The sequence below is a fragment of the Melanotaenia boesemani genome, chromosome 10 (genome assembly GCF_017639745.1).
Source record: "Melanotaenia boesemani isolate fMelBoe1 chromosome 10, fMelBoe1.pri, whole genome shotgun sequence".
NCBI lineage: Eukaryota > Metazoa > Chordata > Actinopteri > Atheriniformes > Melanotaeniidae > Melanotaenia > Melanotaenia boesemani.
Window position 1 is genome coordinate 17,440,008 of NC_055691.1, and position 23,954 is coordinate 17,463,961.

Genomic DNA, 23,954 nt, shown 5'->3' on the forward strand with positions numbered 1-23,954 from the left:
ACTGTGAGCTACAGAGATGAAGAGACTTTCTGAGGTGTTGTAGCTCTGTGTAAGACTCAGTGTTAACAAGTATGTTGTCTTTTTTCCACACTAACAAGAGTTTTACTGTAAAATGGCTGGCAAAATGCCAACTTTTATGCCTTTTGAAAACAGTAATAACATTGCTAATGTTTCTTTAGTTAATGAAGGGTAAACCCAAACACTGGAGAGCAAAGAGCAAAGCAAGAGTTGTAATGCAAAAGAATTTAAATTCTTAGCACAAGTGCTGTAATGTCACCAGCACGATGCAGCAGAGACTGACCTGGAGCAGGTGAACCACATACCTGACGAGGAACCAACGTCTATCGTAGATTTTAAGGTGCGACCTGAATCGTCATTCTGCTCTAGAAGCCATTATCTCATTTAAATTTTTTTTTTTAAACACATACCGTTGTTTGCGTCAAGAATTTGCTGATATGTGATGAAATCTGTTCTCCATCTACCAACCATGTTTCCAAGCCCAAAGCATGATACAGCAACTCACATGCTTAACAGTCAGGAGGGTTTTCCATGCATTAAATTCTGCATAGCTAACACAGATTCATGCTCTGTAAAAATTCATCTAAGGAGACTTAATGGTACCAGTTTGAAAGATATGACATTACCATGTTATTTTCAACTTAATTTGAAGTTTCTTCTTTTCTCTTTCATTTCATCTTATCTACATAGTGAGCAGTATTATCTGTTTTATGTATTGTATTATAAACACAAATATCTGCTGTTTCTTTAAGAATGTGGCACAATAGATGCTTAAGTTTTATGCTAAATCTAAAAGTACATTTATACATATATTTATATAATTTTACTGACCTGTGATGTATTCTTAAAATATACCAAATATGTAATTCAGGTATCTGAAACTCTTTGGATTATACCAACATAATTTAGATCAGGCTATAATTTGAACTTCTCATAGCTGTCTGTTGAGCAGAAATATAGATCTAAAAACCAGAGTTTCAATATACAAGTAAAAACAAAATAAGTTTTTAAAATGATCAAAAACCCTTGTTTACGTGTTCATGCACATGAGCATATTTTAAATTTTAATCTACCACAAATATAAACATGTTAAAAAGTGATGTGCATCTTGCCAAATGGTAGCAGGGTGCATTATGTGACTACTTCCTGAAAGGACTGCGCCACTCCAGCTAATAGGTCACATGCACTTCAACCCCATTTTTTATTGGACACAGACATGTGTAGTGGTATTTCAATTTTTTTACATCCTCAAAAGAGTTAAAGGGGCTACTCTGTTTTCAACAAGAATTCTGAAATGGCTTTAAGATTAGAAAAATAACTGTCTAAAATGAATTCATTATATGATCAAAGGAAAAAGCCAAGGATTACTGAGTACTCCTGTCTTTGAGATTAGCTGTTCTGTCAGAGAGCTCTACCTACTGGCTTGGTTGTGCAAATGCAGTTTTAGTTTAAGAAAAGGACATTTATACATACAGCAGCATAACACTAACAAAAATAATAGTGATGTCAAAAGTTTGTTATTATTTTTGACACAGTGACACCTTTGACACCTACTGTAGTCCTCAAGACAAACTAATAATACAGGTCTCAGTGTAGTTTTATTTGTTGGCTTTCCCAAGGTGATGAGACAGCCACAGTGACAGTCACTGATTGAGCATTTTGAATGCAATTGAAACACCTAAACGTCATTATACAACTATCCTTTTAATCAAGACAGGACAACTTTTTCTTCAGGCTATCAGAGAATCAAGGAAAGTGGATAAAATCAGACAGAACTGTCAACTTTTTACACTCTGTTTAATGAGCCTCATCCATGTACCAATCAAAGGTCTGGACCCAGGGAAGGATAGAATACCAAAACAAAAAATGGAAAACAAACTGAGATAATAACTGAGAAAGCATGGTTATATCACTAATGGCTCCAGTACACTAAATCCTGGTGGTGTTTCTCCATAACAGCTAGGATGGCACAGTGATTGCAGAAACCCACACATCACCATGATTATCAGTGTGTTTGATCTTTCCTCTGACATTTGAGCCAAGCGTGAACTTAGTTTTGGAACATTAAATCATTGTTTCATAAGAATATAAAGTATGAGCTGATAAATATGGTTACCAAGAGTGCTGGCGCTTGCCTAAAGAAGAATCATAAATTTAATTGAATGAAACTACATTAGGCCAATATTGGTTTCCATGACAAGGGCTGCAAGGATTTAAATACAAGTAGACAATCGACTGTTTAACAGGAAATTAATCTGCGCTATTATCAGTCAGTCTGCAGTTAATTAATTTTGTCATCATCCTTCAAACAAAAAGTCTACTTCCAACCTCTCTCTTGTGAAAAACTTTATCTTTAACAGTATAATACTGTTTAAGGGCCTGGAAAACCAGGCAAAATCGTATCTTTCTGTCTGCAACATTTAGAGTTGTTTGCACTTATGAATAAGCCATGATCATGAATCAACTATCACCATAACCACTTCCTCGTGTGAGAGATTTTGATTTTAGTCGAGTCGTGATTGGTTAAAAAACATCGAGTTCTTATTTGCTTAATTCTCATTGGTTAAGACGAGAAGAGTGACGCGACGAATAGACTAATGGGAGGCTGCCACACTGTGGTTAGGAGAGGTCCCGCTGCCTGTGAACATCTTCAACGCCTCCATCTCTTTCTCTTTCGTCTAGTCTCCGTCGGCCTTGTCTGAGTGTATTGCAGCTTTGGCTTTCACATCGTTGAGGTGCTGAAGAGTGGGCAACCAAGAAGCCCATTTGTAATTCGAGCTTTTTTTGTAATTAAACTGAAGAAACTGAAGTGTGTGCAATGCTGAGGTTGATCTTTTTGGCCGCTCTCGCCGGGTTCTCTCGGGCCAGTGATGTGCTTGAGTACACAGATGACGATTTCGAAAGCAGGATTGGAAACCATGAACTCATTCTCGTGGAATTCTTTGCGCCTTGGTGAGTTTGCTTGCTTTGTTAAGTCTCGGCAATCAAGATTTCTTAGCATACATGGAGATGTTACCACTAGCTTACTTGCTGCGTGACGAAGTAACGTTAACTTGCAAAAATAATGCTGCAAATCTACCTACCCACCTCCACTTCATTTTTTGTACTTTTAAAGCAGTTTATTTTTTTTGTTAAATTTACATCTTTGTCATAATTGACATTGACAAAATAGTTACTATAATTTTATCCAGCTTAATTGGCAAGATACCAAATGTTAGCATGTTAGCTATAAGGGGGGAGACGCAAGCTAACTTGATGTACTAATTGCGCATTTGAAGTTGAATCAGTTATTTAAACTCTGCCACAGCTTAAGCGTACACAACCTTGTTAAAATAAAAAGTAACATGCAACAAAATGTGTTGCAAATATTGTCAATCTTTTCTGTGAAAAGTACAATGCCATTGAAGCTATGAGGAAGTCAGGGGGTGTGTCCTTTCATTGTTGTAACCATATGATTGGCTAGTGAAGTTTTGGTGTCCAACACTGATTGGCCAAAGAAAGTGTGACGTTTTTACACGGTGCCAAACTTAAATGTACAGAATTAAATGAGGAAAACCTGAAACGTAAGCCCTTAAACATTTTGTTTTAAAGTAAGTATTGCATTTTTAAAACAAGTATTTAAAACAGCCACAGTTTTCTGCTGATCAAATGTAAATATTCACTGCTGTACTTCGTTGTCGGTGATAAGCAGATCAGCATTGTAATAAGTTAAAGTAGATTTAGGTACAGCCCTTATTTGTTTACTCATTAAACTTAACCTATTGTAAGTTTTGTGAATCCCCCTTTCCCTTAATCTTTAAGCTTGTTGTGTATTGAATTACAAGAGGTATCAAATTCCTTCCAGAGAAGTTGGTACATCACCCTACAGGTTCATCACCAAGCTTTTAAATGACGTGTAACTTGTGCTCATGTTTACTGATCCTTATCCTCTATCCACTAGGTGTGGTCATTGTAAACGGCTAGCACCTGAGTACGAGGCAGCGGCTACACGCCTGAAAGGCATTGTTGCACTGGCCAAGGTATTGCGTGATGCAGTTTTATTTTTCCACATTAGTAAGATTTTCTGCACTCTGAACTGTTTTCTGTGCTTTCTTTAGCACTTCAAATGTGAATTATTTCCCGCTCCTTAGGTTGACTGCACAGCCAACAGCAACACATGTAGCAAATATGGTGTCAGTGGCTACCCAACGCTGAAGATCTTTAGAGATGGAGATGAATCTGGTCCCTATGATGGTCCCAGAACTGCAGGTATTTTATTCTGATGTCTTTACTAAAAAACATTTTTAAATCTATTTTTGGCACCATATAACAGTTTTTTATGATTCTCTACATCTCCTAATCTTCTTGTCCACATTTTTGTGCAGATGGTATTGTCAGTTTTCTGAAGAAGCAGGCTGGCCCAGCTTCTGTGGAGCTCAAGACTGATGCAGACTTTGACAAGTATGTGGGAGACCACGATGCAAGTGTTATTGGTGAGTGAAGTTTACATTCAGTCTTGATGTTATTCTGTATAAGGTTTATAACTTATGATCAGCTGCAGCTGGAACATCTTGATCCAGTTAGAGTTTTTAGATACTGTGTTGGATTAAATGATCTGTCTCTCAAGGGTTCTTTGGTGATGACAAGAGTACAGCACAGGCAGAGTTCCTGAAGGCAGCCAGTGCCTTGAGGGACAATTATCGCTTTGCCCACTCCAACTCAGAGGCTCTCCTCCAGAGCCACAACATTGATGGAGAGTGAGTTGATCTCTCTGCATATGGCCTAAAATCACTTGGTATCATCTTTATTGTAAAGTAACTTTACACATTCTAGGTATTTGGTTTTATCCATCTTGTGGGCTTTAACACATGCCTACAAGAGTATACATTTAGAAAACTAATGTTTATCACCAGTGGGGATAATAGTATTGGTGCAGAAAGATAACTGATATTTACTTTGTTGTCTGCAGGGGCGTCATCCTGTTCCGTCCACTACGTCTGAGCAACAAGTTTGAAGACAGCTCTGTCAAATTCAGCGAGGACAAATTCACCAGCAACAAAATCAAAAGATTTATCCAGGACAACGTGTGAGTGTTTCAAATCCGTATTCTCTTATCAGCGTACATGCTCATGTACCAATTCCTGCAGAAACAATAGTTAATTTTATTTCCAAGCACATTTTATTTGAGTGATACTATTAGCTGCGGTGTGTAGGGATGGGAATTGATAGGGTTTTATTTATCAATGCCATTATCAATTCTGCCTTTCGATCCAGCTTATTACCAATTTTCTAAGAAGAAACAAGTTTACGAGGCCAAAAAAAAAAAAAACCTGGCTGACTCTTTAATATCTAAACAGAGTAAACTAATCTTTGTCAGCTCCACACAAATGTAAAGAAAATGGTTCAGAGCAATAATGTCTTCAAAGCTACAGATCTGGTCTGAAAAGGGGAAAATAATACATCACTTAATATAAAAGCTCTGTAGATTTTTACATGAAGTCAACCAAGAATGCACGTAAGAAGCACAGAGAAGAGTAGTGATTAGGCTGCGTACTCCTCCGCACAAGGATATAGGTCTGTCTTATGCTCTGTTACTATTATTGGTCCTTCCAATACAGACATTTGAACTTTCTGTGTTATATGATTCTCAGCCATGCTCTGATTCGCCTCTTCTGGTGACAAACAGACGTGCATGTCTGATATTGTTTATTTGCATTCAGTAAGCTGGACAGCACCTGTCGGCACAGATAGAGGTATTGACAAGACCATGTGGCGCACAATGCCAGTACTTTTTAAAAAATTTAGAACCTAGTGGTGTGACACTCTTTCAGTGTACTGCTGCATATTTACATACATGGCTCTGTGCCAATAGGACCTTTGTAGTTGCAGAGGTGTCTTCTATGTACACAGTCATATTTTAGGCAGTGCAGGCAACAGCTCAGGAGGCTAACACTTTTTAAAGTTTTTCATATTTTTTTTTATGCTATCTAGATCATTTATTATTCTGATATGAGGAAAAAACACACAGTTCACACAGTGGCAAGAAGAAGACATTAGTTAAGTAAGCTAGATTAAAAAAAAAATAAAGACTAATTCTGTGCAGATGAGACCTTGGAGGATCTGTGGCTCCACTCATGAAATGCGATAGAAAGAAATCTGTAGTCGTCTACTTGTGGTTTACTTGTGGTATTCCCACCAACAGTCGTGTGACAAAAGAAGCCTTCTGCTATCTGCTGTCCACATGGTTCAAGATTCCCATTTACTTCTGCTTTACTCAGGTTTCATATGTTCTCTGAATGCTCATTGTGTGGAATTAAAGTTTACGTTTCAGTATGTGTGGCTCTTGCGGAGCCTTCCTAATACATCAGAATACAGCAGTCATACACTGGCTAAAGACTTTGGTGTTTGTAAATGATTCATTGTGACTTTTCATATTTTCTGACAGCTTTGGAATCTGTCCCCACATGACGGATGACAACAAGGACCAGCTTCGTGGCAAGGACCTGTTGGTGGCTTATTATGATGTTGACTACGAGAAAAACCCCAAAGGCTCCAACTACTGGAGAAACAGGTTGGTGTTTTTAAACCCCAGGGTTGCTCTTTGCTCAGCATTATGTAGCATCTGTTGACTTTCTCAGTTTTTTTTTTTTTTCTCTTCTCAAATGTCACCGTTTGATGTGTGTCGGAGTCGACCACATTCTAAGAAACTGAAGTGCCTGAAGGCAGCACCTGTTTTCTGTTATCTTTATTTACGATTGCATGATTTGAAACAAATTAATATCTTACAGGGTGATGAAGGTGGCAAAAAGCTTCCTGGATCAGGGGAAGAAGCTGAACTTTGCTGTTGCCAACAAGAATCTGTTCAGCCACGATGTGTCCGAGTTCGGCCTCGACAGCGGCTCAGGAGAGCTTCCTCTGGTGGCCATCCGCACTGCCAAGGGAGACAAATACGTTATGAGCGAGGAGTTCTCGTAAGTCCTGACAAAATACTGATAGTTGCGTGGTGAACTTCAAAACTCACTACCTGCAGTGTACATTGATGCCAGTGTATAACTCAGGAAAGGTCATCTAGTACAGTCGGGAGTTGCTGATCTGGTATGTGTTTGGAATGGTTTTAAATTTACTGATGTGAAGGTGCACAAACCTGAACACACAACCCAGCATGCAGGAGTGAGTTAAAGAAGGGAAGTTTGTGAACCTTGAAACCGTGATGCCACACTGGCCACATTTAATTCCTTTGATTCAGAATAAAACATTTAAATGTTCTTTAAAAAGATAAAAAAAATAACCTAATTCAGAATAAAATTAGTTTCTTAATTAAACTTCATTTTAAATCCATATTGAGTAACGCCTTCATGTAAACACTTTGCTTTAAATGAATTTGGTCATTCTGCGCATGCTCGTTCCCCTTGTCCTGTCGCGATGATGGTATGGTGCTCTCTCGCTCCTCAGCTGACCAAAGTGAAGCTGGTGTCGAGCTGCTGCATCAAACCTATAACCAAAATCAAAGCGAAAAATGTCCTTAATATGCAGTCTTCCATGTTGTTGCCAAAAAGAAGCAGGAGCTGGTTTGTTTACTTCCAGTAGATGTAAATATGTCACATCCGCCCCCTGTCCAATCAGAACCCTTCATATGCACACACCTAGCTTTAACTGGCCTGGAGAGCACCAATGGGCTCAGAAAAGGCCCAAGCCTGCACACTTGCACTCACCCGAGACGTGAGTAGGAGTGTGCCTGGTTGTTTGTCTCTGTGTGGTCCTCTGATGGACCAACAACCTGTCAAGGATATTTTCAGCATTTGGCTCCGACCCTGCAGTGGAATGACTGTAGAGACAAAAGATGGATGGGCAGTCTGATGCAAGCCTCCGATGGAGATTTACTTTTATGATTGTGGAGTTTATGTCCCACATGTATTTAAGAGTAAATGGCTAACACACTTGTGCTACTTTAAAATCTCTATTGATGAGGTTGCTTTTGGTAACAGTTTTGTCCCGAATTATCTTGTGATGTTTTATTTAATGTGAATTTTCCAAAGTCTTTAGGAGTACAGGTTACTTAACACTGGTGTACAGGTAGAAAAACCAATGCTCACTAAATACAAATGACACATTAGACTGAGATTGTTTCCACAAACTTGGACGCTCCACTGATTTTTCCTTTTTATCCTCCCAACAGCCGAGATGGAAAAGCTCTGGAGCGTTTCCTGCAGGACTACTTTGATGGAAAGTTGAAGCGCTACCTCAAATCAGAACCGATCCCAGAGAACAATGATGGACCTGTTAAGGTGAGATGATTAATTCCTCTATTAACCCATTTAAGACTTAAAGTGGGTTGTTTTAAATTCTTGACACACTTTGTTCATATTTAGATTTTTAATGATGTAGGGAAATGAGTTAAACTTTTACATAAGTCATTCTTGGCTCGCTGTGCTTTTGGGAATTCAGTTTGTTTTTCATTTAGTGTAAATGGGTAGATGCATCGAACTGGAGGTTAAGAGTGTTTCAAACAGCTTTTTATTATACAGTGATGCATATTCACCCCTTTGTTAAAGACTCTAAGTCCCTGCCAGGCTAAACCACGACCGCTCAGTGAGCTTTTTTGTTCAGCAGGCGCATAGAGGAAGCGATTTAAAAGATATTCTACTGTTGTCTCTCTCGGCTAAAATTAGATTTAACATGTGATCTTTCAAAATGTTACATGCAAAGGTTCATTAAAAAAATAAAAAAGGGAAAGAGGGAAAACACAACCCAGTGTACCGACACAAACAAAATACGAGTCTGGATCTTGGGATGGTTATAATGTTGTTTTTGCATCCTGCAATCATACTGATCAAGTTCCTTTCTGGAAGCTTTGCTGTAGTGCCGTCATTACCATTCTACATACTTTTGTTCTGCCTCTGTGCTGATTGACTTTGATAGAAGTTTGGTTTGTTTTGGATAGGATGAGATGCTGTCACTAGAGGCTGGTGTTGTGAACCTGTTCCTGGTGGAATTATGGGGTAATGCCGTATGAATTAACCTGTAATTAATTCTGTCTTCAGGTGTTGGTGGCTGAGAACTTTGACAACATTGTCAATGACGACAGCAAAGATGTGCTGATTGAATTTTATGCACCATGGTGCGGACATTGCAAGAGTCTGGAACCCAAATACAATGAGCTGGGAGAGAAGGTAGGAACAAGAACTCCAGCATGACGCTCATCCGTATTTCCTTTTGGAAAATAAAGTCAAATAACAGCTTAATTTTTGGTATCTTGAACTAAGGTGACTTGGTGTGAAATGTACCAACTTTGCACAACATGCTACAAATAAAAGAAAATTAAATTATTTCCTGCTTCCACAGCTGGCTGATGATCCCAACGTTGTTATTGCCAAGATGGATGCCACAGCCAACGATGTGCCATCTCCATATGAAGTCAGCGGGTGAGTCTGGAGTTGCAGATGTTATTAACGCAATATATAAGAATAAATACTTAAATTTGCAGCACAATCGAAATTCATGCCTCAACACAGATGAAAACTGATGGAAATTAACTTTGATGTGTTCACTGAAAGATTTATCCTGAAATATTCTCTTTTCTTGTCCTTTTGCTTCCTCAGTTTCCCCACAATCTACTTCTCCCCAGCTGGACGCAAGATGAATCCAAAGAAATATGAGGTGAATTTCCACTCTTAAAATCAAGAATCTGACTTCATGTCTACATCCGCTAATAATCATGTCCCACTGCTCATGTTACAGGGAGGTCGCGAGGTTAGTGACTTTATCTCCTACCTGAAGAGAGAGGCCTCCAAACCCTTAGTGATGCAGGAGGAGCCCAAGAAGAAGAAGAAGAAGGATGACAAGTCGGAGCTATAAAAGCCCCAAACAGGAACTCATCACCTGCCCCCATACCAACAGGAGGAGGAGGATTGGGGAAGAGAAAGAACTAAATTATATTCCACTCTTAGTGAACTACCAAATGGTCTGAAGCCGAAGTCAGAAAGACTCGGCCTTCCCTAGGTCCTCTGCTGCTTTGAGAATACTGTGGAAGGTGGAGAGGTGGTGGCCAGGGTCTGCTCGATGTAAAGAAAAAATAAACAAATTAGGGAAGAGGGGACAGCTTTGAAAAAAGAGATTTCTATTTCCTCTGGTCTGTCTGATACCTCTCAGACTGATGCACCTTGGTTTGATACAAATTTCCAGTCATCTGTCACTTTGGGTTTTGTCGTCATCACAGGGGATAACTTTTTTTTTTTTTCCTTGTTTTGTAACTGGTCTTTGTTTTTGTACATTTGGAAGGATTGTGAAATAAAAGGCCCACAAAACTAAAATAACCAATACCACTTTGTTTTATTGGTATGACAGGACGAGTGAAAGACTGGATTTAAAGGAAAACAAGATTCTGTCAGAGTGAAAGAAAATAGACTATTGTCAAAGTTTTCCTGTACCCAAACTTTTGTCTTTAGATGTCTTAACTGTAACCAAAAGCTTAAAGGTCAAAGGTCACTTTTTTTTTCTTGGACAAAGAGGCTTGCTGCACAAAACACCCTGGGATACAATGATTATACAAGTAGCTACAACAATTGCACAAAGTTAAATAGGTAAATCCTTCATGATAAAGGAGCACTGAAATGTCTTCAAATGCCAAACACGGTTGTGAATGGATGGTGGTAAGCAAATTTCTTCCAGATATAAACATGTTCTCATCTGCTAATGGATCCAGTGGCCTCGGTTGCAGCAACGACTGCATTACAGATGCGTACTTTAAAATTTTGTACTTGTGCTCTTTCTTCTATGTTGCTTTTACTGCAGTTTTAAAGCCAAGAGGGTTCTCACTTCACACACACACAGACTTTGCCTGTTTGGAGATAACATAATGGTGGCACAAGTATGGCAGCTGTTATGTATGTGGATCTATGGCAGATGGATATAAATGGCTCATTTTAAGAGAACTAAATTATTTTTGTACTGGGGTTAGGTACCAATAGGAGCTGTTTTTATAATGTTATAAATTTTTCTGTCATTGCCTTTTGAATTTGATATTTGCTGAACCTTTAAAATCCAGTCTTTCATTTATTTTTATTTAAAAAGACAAAATCTTGACTAAAATGGCAAAGGAATACACAGATTAATATACGGATGTTTTTTCTCTGCTAGTAACCAAAATATTTGTGTAGGTCACTGATTACAATTAGTTTATGTACTTAATAATTCTTAAAACTTTACAAATTAATTTTTGAAAAAATAAAATCAGGCTATGTAACATTCAAACAAAAAGGTTAATTTTTTGTAGTATGGTAAGTTAACTAAATATATTTGCTTCTAAATTGGTTTATTAGAATTTGGGGTAAAATCATTGCAGTATATTTAGTGCAATTTTTAATCTAATTTGATATTTCTTTAGAAATTATTGGGTTTTCTCTAAATGGGGTATAAGTACAGATTTTTTTTTCAAATTAAAGTTTAAATGTAATCCTGTCTGTGAGGTTTAACAAAATTAGAACAGCTATTATGAACTTCCTTGCTTCAGTTATACAACGTAATTATTTTATGCATTCGTACATTCAACCACTAGGGGGCGACTTTCCATTACTTTAGCAGTTGTCTCAGCACAAATTAAACGAAAAAGAAGAGAAGGAGCCAATCAGGTGGCGCATGAGAAGAACTTGTCCAGACATGTTTAGTTTGGACCATGTTTTGGACACGTGCAGCAGAAGAAGGTAACGTAATTATGTAGTCTTCATTTAATTCAATATGGTTTATTTTTGTTACAACTCTAAACGAACAAACATATATTTAAATAGTTTATGAGATAAATGAGGAACGGTGTGTTGTCCTGTTTATCATGTTTTTCTCAAGCTAGCTACATGTCGCCTGATTTTTCCACACTAATCTCAAGCTACGTGGAACTCTCTGGAAGATGTTGTTAAATATTACCACATACAAATTCATATAAGTCCTAAACTAATGTTCAATCAAACATTATGGACCAGTGTTTAATTTGGCTTAGAGGTATATTTCGCATTGCACGTCCATGGGCCTTTCAAATCAGGTTTTATATTGACTTATGCATACTGATTTGATAGCATGAACCAGGAGGATTGAGATTAAATTCTAAGCTATCTTGAGCCATCATTACTATTAGATATCTTTTTAGCTAGCTTGTTATATATTTTTTTTAAAAAGTGCTTCATAACTACTAAATGAACGTGAAAACTGGGGCATTTTTGATGGTGTTCAGCTGGAAAGCCACTATAATGTACTGTTGGACTGGTGTCACTGCCTGTTTACCCTGCAGTTCCAGTGCCAAAAATAAAGATAAATAAATACTGTCGATGTCTCACTAATAAAAAATACTCTCTAAATTTTGCTTTTTGTCCCCCTCAGATATGACCACAAAACCAGTTCTGACATTTAAAGATGGGAGAGCCATCGAAAAGGAATTATAAAGCCTCCTCAAGGGGGCTCCTTGGCAACTACCGATATCTGTGCAAAAAGGCTATGCTGATTAGAGCCATGGAGAATGCAAGAGCCAGGAAGAAACGCCATCATCAGATAGAAATTTCCAACCAACAGATGAAAAGAATAGGTACCTCATGTGAACCTGTGGATACACTAAGAACCAAATTGAATGACCCAGACCTGGAAAATCCATGCACTTTGAACTCTGAAAGCAAAAGTGTTGAAGTAAAGAAACAGGAGACCTCTACAACTTTACTTGATCACCACAGTTTATTACCAGTTCCTGGAGACAGCTGGGAGGTGGACAGTGGTTTCTGCTCTGAAGCTAGTCCTCCAGCCAGTGGTCGGAGTTCACCATGCCCCAGCTCATGCCCTGGCTCATGCCCTACTTCAGTGGTGGCATTGGACTGTGAGATGGTGGGGACGGGGCCTGGTGGAAGACGCAGTGAGGTAGCCCGCTGCAGCATCCTGGACTATCATGGCAACGTCCTGTATGATAAATATATCAGACCATGTCAGCCCGTAACTGACTTCAGAACTCGCTGGAGTGGCATCCGAAAGCATCATCTTCGCAACGCCACACCATTTGCTCAGGCCAGAGAGGAGGTAAGGCCTGCTTACTGATTGCCGGATCGGCAGTTCAATAATGATTCTTTTACAGTGTTTGAATAGTAGCGGCAGTCATTGGGAGAAGAAATAAAAAAACTGAGCTGCACAGTACAGAAGCATAAATTGCTAATCAGCACCCTGGTTTCAGTTGTTGTGACATTAATAAAGCAACAACAGATAAATCTGTTTGCATCCCTTTACTATTTAGAAGTTATCATTATGTTGTATTTAGCTGAGTTTGTGGCCAACCTTCTGTTTAGTGAATTTAGACGTGGCTGCAGTGCAGCTTTAACAGGAACTACATTAGCACCGCAGTCTAGCTCTAACTGAGGAATGAGTGTCTCAGAAATGTCAGCTGTTTGTGAAAATTCACCCATAAGAGTTAAAAGTGATTTGAATCCCTCCTGCAGATCCTCGGTATACTTGAAGGCAAAGTGGTTGTGGGCCACTCCATCTACAATGACTTTGAAGTGCTTGACATGATTCATCCATGTCATATGGTCAGGGACACAAGTACAACACGTCTACTCAGCCGGTTAGCTGGTTTCCCTCGTGAACGCTGCACCTCCCTCAAAATCTTGAGCAGTAAGCTGCTGAACAAGAAGATACAGGTAAGTGTTGGGAGCATGATGACACCCTGCTTAAAATCCAAAATGGGTTACTTTAATAAAATCGCCAAGAGTCGCTGAGAAGTGGCAAAATATTTGATATTGTGCATGTGATCAAATATAATTCCAATTATTTTCTTGTCCTCCTACATTTTCTCACTGTAGTGATTTATTTCTTTTTTTGTTCACAAATGCTGTTCAAGCTGACCCTCCATGTTTCTCTGTCCAGGCTGGAAGGAGAGGTCACTGCCCAGTGGAGGACGCTAAGGCCGCTCTTGATCTCTACAAACTGGTAGAGGGTGAATGGGAGCAGGAGCTGCAGAGAAAGTTGAGAGACGATGATGCACCACTCGAGCCAAGCTTTGCTTCTTCAAACCATTACATGCAGGACGAGTACTGGCCAGATGATGTCATAACAGACAACCAATAAGGACAAAATATTTACACTTCTATGGGAAAATACCTCATATTTCCATTGCATGGTGGTGGAAAATTACAAGAGCAGATTTAGATGATTATAAGTAATGTGATTGGAAGAATTTGGACAGCAGGTTTGACAAAGGAGCAACAATGATTTGAACATGAAAGTTGTATTTATCTTGTCTCATACATATAGCTGTCTGATATCAGCTTAAACACTTTATAATTTATTACTCTTAAACATGTGAAACATAGTAAGAGTTGTAATATCATTTTTGCTGCTGTAATACAAGATATTTTCCTCCAAAGGCATTGACTGAGCTAGTTGTTCCTTACTTGATGTTTATGGAGCTAGTAGTTGAGGTGCGCTCATTTGATGTGCAGAGTTTGCAGTTTATCTAACCCTGTATGCACCAACTTAAAAGGATAACTTTATTACTTTAAATGGTTTTATTAAAGGGATAATGTTGTAAGGATGCTCTTTAGGTCCTCTCAATGCGGCTTTAAGAAGTTATTCACTATTAAAGGCAAATACTAACACGTCTAACATGGAAATCTGCAGTATGGAACCTTTAATATGTAAACAATAGTCCATTATTGTCTTTAGCAAATTAATTTAGAAAATAAAGATAAAGCTTATCAGTTCCAGAAAAAAATCAATATCTGGTAGACTTTTATTCAGACTTTAAAATCTGCCGTCTGAACTTAAGAAATTGTCCCCATTGATGCACAGCTGGTGTTCTTACAGCCAGAAGAGGGAGACAAGTTCATCAATGCAGTTTTTAACTGTTTCAGTTGGTGGAATTACTTCCCTTCATTTATGGCCTCTGGGTTTTCTATTACAGTTGTATTTTCAGATGTGACAGTGGGATTTCATTCCCTCTGATAAGCTGCTCATCATTGTTTAAATAAAATGACGTGTGAAATTTAAACAGTGAAGGTTTGTTTTATTTATTTATTTATTTATTTGTGAAATTTCTTAATGTGGGTAATTTTCTTCCACAGTTGAAAGGTAAAGCGACGCTGAACTGGCGACAGTGTTGTGATATCCATTAGTACAGAAAACTAAAGGTATTCAGTGGTTTTTAATAAATATGGAGACACTCTGAAATAGAAGCTTTTTTAAATGTTTTTTTTTTTGTGTGTGTGTATACTACTTTATTTCTATTTCTACTTTGATTAAACAGCATCACAAGACGGATGAGAAAATGATAAAATATGGCCAAAGCTATTCCTTAAGGCAGCAGACAAGCTAAAATTTCTTAACACAAAATAGCTAAGAATTTGAGGACTTTGTTTCCTGTACATATTTACAAAAATGAAAACAAACATTGAATGGTTGTAATTTTTAATGCCTTTAGCCCTGAAAACAAGTTAATCTGAGGTGATGTGGAAAACTGTCTTGTGGTCTGGTGAATCAAACTTTTTAAAAAAGAAAAGGAAAAAAGACTGGTTTATCTTAAAAAAAAAATAAAGCATGGTATGGGAGTAAAGGGTGAGGGTCAAGCTCATTGAAAGTGAAAATCTCCAATTATGGGCTTCATACTTAATCCACTGATGGAACGCCTTTAATAGCAGCATTGTTAGCAGTATTAGCATGTGACATCATTTGATGGCACCATATCCAAATAGGTTACTAAATCCACCTCTGTAAGGTTGGGGCTTACCCTGTATACTACATTTTATTACGTTACACAAAGGCTCTGTATTAATTTGAAACAATAGTTGATTTTCTTCGATCTGTAACCATGTGATGAGCTGAACCACCGCACAACTTATTGCTGCTGCTGTAGATCAGTTTGCATTTAGTATAAAGTTTTGGGTGTGACAGCAGATTATGATGCTTTGTGGTAAAAACTGAACTGAACTCAGGTGGAACTGTTCATTTTGTGTTCTGTAAATGGCTTTGTTCTTGTTTCTTGTCGAGGGTACAGCCCAGGCTATAGTGAGAACAGAGCATGGTATTGTTTGCCCAATCCATCTAATTTTGTTCCCTAAATCGCTTTATTGAGCTGATCAGGTCTGATTTAGCAGATTACTGGCTGGCTGGCTGCCTGCTTCTTTGACATTGCATCAGGGAGAAAACGTGCATCAGTGATGTTCAAACTGCCAGGATCAGAGTGGAAAATGTGCAACTTCCAGATATGAACTTTACAAAAGCTGCTAGAAATGCACTCAATCCACAAATGGTTAGACTGAAAGAAAAACAAAAGAACAAATTAGTTAAACCCAGATTAATGGTGCTTTCAGGGTCACACATCATTTCAACTGAGAATAAGTACAATTTATTACCAGTATTAACTCTTTTCCTCTCAACTTCTTTACCAATGGTTAACTAGGTTTGAGTTTAAAACCCAGTTTAACAAAGTTTAATACAAAAAGTAAAAAGGCTGATTTTCCCCCTAATAAAAACAACACAAACTTTAACTTCAATCAAAATCAGCCCCTAGTATAATTTATGTCATACCCATCTCAGACTCATTCAGCTGTTTAAACAAAAACTGAAGTAAACTGTGAAAAATGGCTTATCACATATTTACCTTTAGTATTCACACATAGTAATCTATGTACAAAAGCACCCCGTCTACAGCCCAACCATTAGGGTGACTATCACGTGTGTTACTGTGTTCTCTGCACCGAGATGCAATGCATATGAGAACTAATCTGATCACTTGGAACTGTGGGTAGTTTAGGGGCCATGCTTACTGATATAAGTGTGCCTGAGTTTAAATCCAAATCTGATTTATTTCTTTTATATATATATATAATGTTAATGTTACTCTGAGATAATATAGGCTGTAACTTAATTATATGACAATATCAGGACCATCATTCTAATCATGCTGGCTGTCCTTTTACTTGATCTTGTTCACGTTGCAGAAACCACACGATGACTAGTTATTTGTCACTTCAGTCACATCCTATTGGAATGTAATCAATTTCTCCACCTTAAACTACCTGTTACATAAAGCCTATATTCGGCTTTACGTCATACAAAATGTGCCCAGGCCCTGCTTTTCGTCAAAGGAGCGCCGTTTGCCATTGGCCACTGAATGTCACCATCACTGCCCGCCGCCCCCCCCCGGCCCCCTCCTTCCACACCCACTGCCACTGTTATGCTGATTGAAAAGAACAAGAAATGTGTTGGATGTAATCTGCTGTGACGCCACTAATCCCAGCACTACAAATCACAGGTCCCCTCCACCTCTGCTCCACACAGAGCCCTTCAACTCTTGCCAGCTACTTCACGTCTGCGTCAGGTAGGACTTGAGCGATGCCCCTCAGCATCCTTACAGCTTCTGTTACTCCCACTGCAGCTTGTGGGTCAGCAGTTTAGACTAAGGATGCTGTTGTTGCTTAATGTGATAGCATGAAACCTTTCATTTTCTGATTCTTTTTCTCCAAAAGTATTTGATTATCTTAAAATAAATACTGTTGCTCTCATCTTAAGAGGTTCAGCTATGTAGTACTTAGTATCATGGAGCTTAAACTGAGACCAACAATGCTAAAATAAAATACAGGAATGAATTTTATCACAGCTCTAGATGTTAGAATGTAGATATGAAACTATACATATCCATCTGATGAAATAAGTTTTTCATTGTTTATAATTTAAGATTTAAGTGAAGCTTTAATATTCCATTTCTAAGTATTTATCTGTGTAGTTTGACAGCAGTGCGTCTGTTCATGATTAAACCAAAAGACCATCAGCATTAAATCTCCTGATAAATCATCTACAAATGGGCAACTGCCAAATATAGCATAATCAAGGTACTCTGTGAGAGCAGAGAGGATGGGATGAAGGGGATTAAAATGCTGTACAGTGTGGCAATTGTTCTTGTTTTTACTGGAAATCTCAAATTCCTCCTTTTTTCCCCTCAGGCTGTCCAAAGCTGATTTGAAGAGCAGAAAGCATGGCTGTAGTCGTAAGTACTTTCACTTTTACTTGGTTATAACTGTGTTAAAAAAGTTTAATTAGAGGTGATATTAACAGGTCTGCACTAACAGGTGCATTGAAGGAGGAGAAGGTTGTGATTGATTAACAATCCTCCACCAATCTCCTCCTTAGGAAATTTCTTCCTCCAGCTGCAGCTCAACATTTCACAAGGCCAAAGTCCTGCCATCAACAGCTACAGTAGCCTTAGCTGCTAATCTCTAAAACTTGCCTCAGACCCACAAGCAGTCTTTACTATGTATTTACAGGCTTTACTGGACTCGTGAGGAAGATTAACCAAACACAGAGGCCTATTGATTATGGCCCTGCAACTGGCGAGCAGCACTCTGACTCGTGTATTAGAAATGTTGTAAAGCTCGAACAGGACGACCAAGTCCTGTGAAAGAATTATACTGACATGCAAAGACGTTTAGCTTTTAAACAAAGCTTTGAGAACCTTAAAGGTTTCTCATAGGACAGAGTTGTTTTGGCATGACTTCTCACTACAGGAAAGGTGCAGGGCAAACTGTTGTATCAGTGTCATGCACAGGGCTGGGGGTGTGTAAACCAGGAAGTTTTATTTGAAGTTTTTTTTTTTTTTTTAAGTTTGTCTTCCTTTTTTTCCACAGAAATGATTACATGCCTTTGAACTTGTGTAATTTTACTGGTTCATGTTTCTCCGCCAGTAGAAGAAGGTTTCAGCTACACAAATGATAAATTTCGTTATATTATAGCTTTTTCATTTTTCTTTTTTTCTTTTTTTTTGTCTCACTACACCTGCAGCTTCATCTCTACCCTCACAAAAATTATATCAAAATGTGCACCTTAGTTGGGAATACTGTGCTGTGTCTTTAGCTGTACAAAAGTCTTATGGTGTTTACGTAACTTGCAAAAAACTGCAACTTTTTTCCCATAGGTAAGAATGGGATTTGGCTGAAATGAGCCAAAAACCCAGCCTACTTTGGAAACTTACAGCTCAGGCCTACTTTCACCTACAAAGATCATTCAAAGCTTTAACACGTCATGAAAGATAAAACTTTGACTGAATAAAAGGACATTTTTGTATCTTTTACAGTGTTGACACAATTGCAGGTTATGTTTTAAGAAAAATCTGACATCACACCACAGTTCGCTCCACTCTTGCATTAACTCTAAATCTGGCCCTAAACGTTCTCTCAAACAAGTGTGTCTCACACACAGTTTTCCCTGTACATACACAAATTATATATCAAAATGAAGGAATTTAAGTTTGTGTCAACGGAACCTCAGCTGCAAAAGTACTGGGACTTAAAGATTTTGAACTACGTTGCACAAAGCATCAGAAAGTTTACTTTTCCCTCCCGATAACCTCTATTCAACAGAAACTTTTTTCAGACCTAAACACAATTTTCATGTGTTTTTAACTTGCCACCATTTAAATTCTGTTCGCATTAAGGCAAATAAATTACATCTATGCATTACTACCACCTTTCTGGCGCTGAGCACAGTAAGGGGGAGAGCATTCAGCCACTTGGCCCCCCAGCTGTGGAATTCACTACATTTTTAACTCTAGTGGTTTCCTCATGGGGGTCCTCCATGCAGGGAGCTTTGCATGCTTGGTTAGCAGGGTTGTTGCCATGGGGATTGTCCTTGTCTGCGTGGTTGGGGGGCCATGGTGCAGACCCTGGCCAGCCCTGATCCGAGTAGTTCCTGTGGTGGGGGCCTCTGTAGTCATGGATAGGCTAGATCCAATTGTGAATGGATCCCCAAAGATATTGTTTTCTCACAGCAATGTCAACCCAGATATTTATTTTTGTTTATATTTTTATTTTAATATTCAGTTAAACTGACAAACTAAGACTTAGATTTTATGTTTGTGCAAAGAGAGGTAAAGGTATATATGTAGTGTGTGAAAGAGAGAGAGTTGGATCAAGTGTGTGTGAAGGGTGTTTTTTTTCCCTCTATGCTGCAAAATTGTTGCTTTTATTTTTATGTAAAGCACTTGTGCTGCTTTTGGTATAAAAAATGCCTTACAAATTTAATTTTAATTAAAGTTACCATTTTAACTCCTAAAAGATCTTCTGAATTTACATCCAAATGCTTAATATAAGACTAAAGCAGCTATGGTTTTGATCATCTTTGTTTTATACTTTTCCATTTTTCAGTCCAAACGACGACTATCTGTATAACTGTCTTGTCACTCCTCAGAGTGGAACTTACCGTATGGTGTCGGAGGAGGAGCAAGCTCTTAGGGCCAAGCTGGAACGTCTCACTGTCAAGGACCACGGGCCAGTGTTTGGACCATGTGCCAACGTGCCAGATCACACCAGGCAGAAGGTAGATCTGATTTTTCCACTGAAACAGAAAGGATGTTAATACTATCAAATTACTCCCCAGTCAACTCAAGAAATAAAACAGTTCAACAGACAAATGAACTGCTTTCCTTGCAGGCCAAAAACCCTTTGCTTTGTCACTTGAAAGTACATCCACCTGTCCATATATAAAATAGCATAATCTCCCCAGATTATTGCAATTACAATCCTTATGAAAAAAAAAAATCCCTGGAAACAACATAAAGAGTGGCAAACGTCAAAATACAACACCTAAAGCTGCAGTGTGTAATTACATCAAAGAAAAATGTAATATAAAATTAAAAGTGTTTCTATTGGTGTAAACTCACTTTACTAAAATAACTGTTCTGTTTTTATCCTCTTACAATGAGCCACTAATTACTTACGGTGGGTCTACATACATGGCAGCCGTCATATTGATACCACCATTTTTCCTATGGTGTCTCTGAATATTCAAACAACTGTGTGTGTACAGTGAGAACCCTCTGAGCTGCAGTACCGGCTTTGTTTGATGGATGCTAGAGCACCTTTTGGGATAAGTAACACTAGACACCTGTAGTACAGTCATCGCTGCATCAGAGGCCACTGGATCCACTTACACATGAAAACATGTTTATGTCTGGAAGAATTTAGGCCATCAACGGCTACCGTCCATTCACGACTGTGCTTGGCATTTGAAGTCATTTCTATGCCCATCTTTAACACTAGATGTCGTCTTACACAATGTTTCTTTAAGGTAGAAAAACAAATAAAGTTAGCTTATTATTAAAAAATGACGAAGTTAGCTCCTAGGTACATTATTTTTCCATAAGTTCAGTAAAGGTTTAAATATCATTAATACTGTATGTATATAGCATATTCAAACAGAAGTCCACTTACTGAACCTTTTTAATAAAAAACAATCAATATTAAATAATGTAAAACATCTAACTAAACATACACATAATTGTCTGTTCTGGCTTCCCCTACAGGCCAAGGATGAGTTGAACGAGACAGATGAGAAGAGGGTGTCTGCAGTGAAGGAGCTAAGAGGAATCATCAAGGAGAAGGCAGATGCAGGAGATGATCTGGCCAAGGGGGTGCAGGACACCTTTGGGGAGAAACCAGACAGTTTGCTAGTTCGCTTCATCCGTGCCAGAAAGTACGACGTGCCCAGAGCCTTTGATCTTATGAAGGGTAAGTCAAGATGACCGTCTGAAAATGAATTTACTGACAGTGTTTTCTATATAATAATATACACATGTTGTCAATGTAAACAATTTTGTCGTTATACAATCATAAGGTCCCTCAGTTGCAGTGCTGAAGTGTTTACTGGTAGTCAAATGGTTCTCCTGCGTCTCCATCCAGGATATGTGCGCTTCAGGAAGGATTATCCCGAGCTGTTTGAGAATCTGACTCCAGAGGCCGTACGCAGCACCATCGAGGCCGGCTATCCCGGCATCCTGCACAGCAGAGACAAATACGGCCGTGTGGTTCTGCTCTTCAACATCGAAAACTGGGACTACGAGGAGATCACTTTTGATGAGGTACAGGCTTTACTTCTTATACTAAGACGTTTTTGCCATTTTTCTATCTTTGATCAGGTATCAGAAGATAGAGGTTTAATACAACGTAAAGAATAAGTGAATGTTTATATGTCTTCAGATTTTACGTGCCTATTGTGTGATCCTGGAGAAGCTCCTGGAGAATGAGGAAACTCAGATCAATGGGTTCTGCATCATTGAAAACTTCAAAGGTTTCACCATGCAGCAAGCATCTGGAATCAAACCAACTGAGCTCAAAAAGATGGTTGACATGTTGCAGGTGGGAAAAGTCAATCTAAAACTTGAGCTGAACCTAGATCCTAATAGATCAGTGGAGCAGTAAATGAAGACTCTCAGAGGATTGTAGACAAATGCCTGTTGCTCTTTGTGTTCCACCAGGACTCTTTCCCTGCTCGTTTTAAAGCTGTGCACTTTATCCATCAGCCCTGGTACTTCACCACCACCTACAACGTGGTCAAACCACTCATGAAGAGCAAGCTGCTAGAACGAGTGAGTCTGATTAATAATTGGGAAAACAATGACATAGAGGAATGATGGTTTCAAATCATATAAAGAGATATTAAAATAGAAACAAGGGGTCTAATGAAGAAACTTTGACTACTGCTGCTCCAAAACGTCTTAGAAAAAAAGCTGAGTTTTTATGTGCTGTAAATACCTAGTGAATTAAATTATGACTTACACTGGAAAAAAACCCACAGCCTCAAACCTCACTAACAGCTGCTGTCCTTGTTTCAGGTGTTCGTCCATGGAGATGAGCTGGAAAACTATTACAAGGAGTTTGACGCCGACATCCTTCCCTCTGAGTTTGACGGGAAAGGCTCCAAGTATGATGGCAAGGCAACAGCTGCCAAGCTGTTTGACTAAACATCCTCAGAGAAGGCTGAGAGCCTTTATGTATTAAAAACCCCTATAGACTGTGGAGAATCAAAGTCCAATATAACTATGTGGTTGTAGGAACAGATGTTTTGAAAGGCATGAGAGAAGTAAAAAAAAAAAAAAAGATATTTTCTGGTGGTTCCAATAAAGCACAGACATACAGGAGTAAGATCATTTAAGATTTGTTATCAGCATTTCACTCTGCTGTGCATCACGTACTATATAAGCCCTTCAGCAGACACTTTACAACTTACGTTTCTTATTTCTAACATCAATTACCATTTAAAAATCTTAAGGTCCAGACCACAGTAGTCCAAATCCAGTCCTCGAGGTTAAATGCCATGCAGCTTTTCAATGCATCCCTGCTTCATCTGGCTCAAATGATCTGGTTATTAACAGGCTGTTGAGGAGATCTATTTAATTTGAATCATGTGTGTAACATGACAACTAAAACAGGAGGACAGCGGCCCACGAGGACTCAGTTTAGACAACCTTGGTTTAAGAATCAAAGCTGCAGACACTTCATGTACTTACTGACTGTTTTTTAAATAGGTTTTTAGACTGGTTTCACCAAAGGTATCACCCAAGAAGCCAATGATTTACCTTTATACCAATATAGTATAGAAATCCCTCCTTAGTCTTAAATCTAGTCTAAACAAATGGTCATTTGTCACTGTGAACATTTTGGTCCTCTACTTTTTTTTTATGCACAATGAAAATGTTCAGACCAGAAAAACAAAAGAAAATTGCATTATTTAACTCACTGATCTGAAAATGAACCGAGCTTCCTGAAAAGCTTCCAGCTGAGAAGAGTTTGCACAAAGTGTGCTCATAAATGAGTTACTGTGAAATAACTTAATAAAAAGTTCAGATATCTGAATGTTCACTGTGGTGATTTATCTTAAGCAGCTTTCAAGATTTTGCAAGTTGTTTTACATACGAGACGAGTGGAAACGAGCAGCTGCTCAGGAGGTAGCATTTAGTCTAAAAATCTGTTTCAGAACATACTCAGTACTTCTCTTAAAGACATATAACTAGTAATAATTATTCTTAACAAGCGATCTGTCTCACTCCTGTTAAATTGTGCTTCGTTTGAGCTTGAGTGTATCCACACAGCTTGTTTTTACCACTGGCAGGCCCCAGCGTCCACACTGATCCCCGTCTTCACTTCAAATACAAGGCTGATATTTCAACA

General features: G+C 38.5%; 3 protein-coding genes across 3 annotated transcripts; all 3 read left to right on the forward strand.

Annotated features, from left to right (window-relative positions):
• Positions 1 to 2,669: 2,669 nt before the first annotated feature.
• pdia3 (protein disulfide isomerase family A, member 3) lies at positions 2,670 to 10,312 on the forward strand. The gene is made up of 13 exons (XM_041998150.1): positions 2,670 to 2,970; positions 3,959 to 4,037; positions 4,149 to 4,266; positions 4,383 to 4,490; positions 4,625 to 4,754; positions 4,967 to 5,083; positions 6,443 to 6,568; positions 6,786 to 6,968; positions 8,174 to 8,282; positions 9,039 to 9,167; positions 9,340 to 9,419; positions 9,597 to 9,654; positions 9,736 to 10,312. Exons 1-13 carry the CDS (start codon positions 2,837 to 2,839, stop codon positions 9,850 to 9,852), a joined length of 1,488 nt encoding a protein of 495 aa, XP_041854084.1. The 5' UTR covers positions 2,670 to 2,836; the 3' UTR covers positions 9,853 to 10,312.
• A 1,302-nt stretch (positions 10,313 to 11,614) lies between these two features.
• isg20 (interferon stimulated exonuclease gene) lies at positions 11,615 to 15,000 on the forward strand. The gene is made up of 4 exons (XM_041998154.1): positions 11,615 to 11,696; positions 12,364 to 13,044; positions 13,458 to 13,658; positions 13,885 to 15,000. Exons 2-4 carry the CDS (start codon positions 12,397 to 12,399, stop codon positions 14,083 to 14,085), a joined length of 1,050 nt encoding a protein of 349 aa, XP_041854088.1. The 5' UTR covers positions 11,615 to 11,696; positions 12,364 to 12,396; the 3' UTR covers positions 14,086 to 15,000.
• A 2,173-nt stretch (positions 15,001 to 17,173) lies between these two features.
• Positions 17,174 to 23,683, forward strand: rlbp1b (retinaldehyde binding protein 1b). The gene is made up of 8 exons (XM_041998155.1): positions 17,174 to 17,335; positions 17,958 to 18,001; positions 20,197 to 20,325; positions 21,311 to 21,515; positions 21,687 to 21,865; positions 21,984 to 22,142; positions 22,262 to 22,372; positions 22,619 to 23,683. Exons 2-8 carry the CDS (start codon positions 17,990 to 17,992, stop codon positions 22,745 to 22,747), a joined length of 924 nt encoding a protein of 307 aa, XP_041854089.1. The 5' UTR covers positions 17,174 to 17,335; positions 17,958 to 17,989; the 3' UTR covers positions 22,748 to 23,683.
• Positions 23,684 to 23,954: the final 271 nt, after the last annotated feature.

Bases quoted from the DNA above. Each gene is read 5' to 3' on its own strand.
- rlbp1b (XM_041998155.1), top strand. The intron at 21,866-21,983 runs GTACAGGCTTTA...ATATGTCTTCAG, and splicing joins AGGAGATCACTTTTGATGAG to ATTTTACGTGCCTATTGTGT. The intron at 22,373-22,618 runs GTGAGTCTGATT...TCCTTGTTTCAG, and splicing joins AGAGCAAGCTGCTAGAACGA to GTGTTCGTCCATGGAGATGA.
- isg20 (XM_041998154.1), top strand. From the start codon at position 12,397: ATGGGAGAGCCATCGAAAAGGAATTATAAAGCCTCCTCAAGGGGGCTC. The intron at 13,045-13,457 runs GTAAGGCCTGCT...TCCCTCCTGCAG, and splicing joins TTGCTCAGGCCAGAGAGGAG to ATCCTCGGTATACTTGAAGG. The intron at 13,659-13,884 runs GTAAGTGTTGGG...TTCTCTGTCCAG, and splicing joins TGCTGAACAAGAAGATACAG to GCTGGAAGGAGAGGTCACTG.
- pdia3 (XM_041998150.1), top strand. From the start codon at position 2,837: ATGCTGAGGTTGATCTTTTTGGCCGCTCTCGCCGGGTTCTCTCGGGCC. The intron at 2,971-3,958 runs GTGAGTTTGCTT...TCTATCCACTAG, and splicing joins GTGGAATTCTTTGCGCCTTG to GTGTGGTCATTGTAAACGGC. The intron at 4,755-4,966 runs GTGAGTTGATCT...TGTTGTCTGCAG, and splicing joins AGCCACAACATTGATGGAGA to GGGCGTCATCCTGTTCCGTC.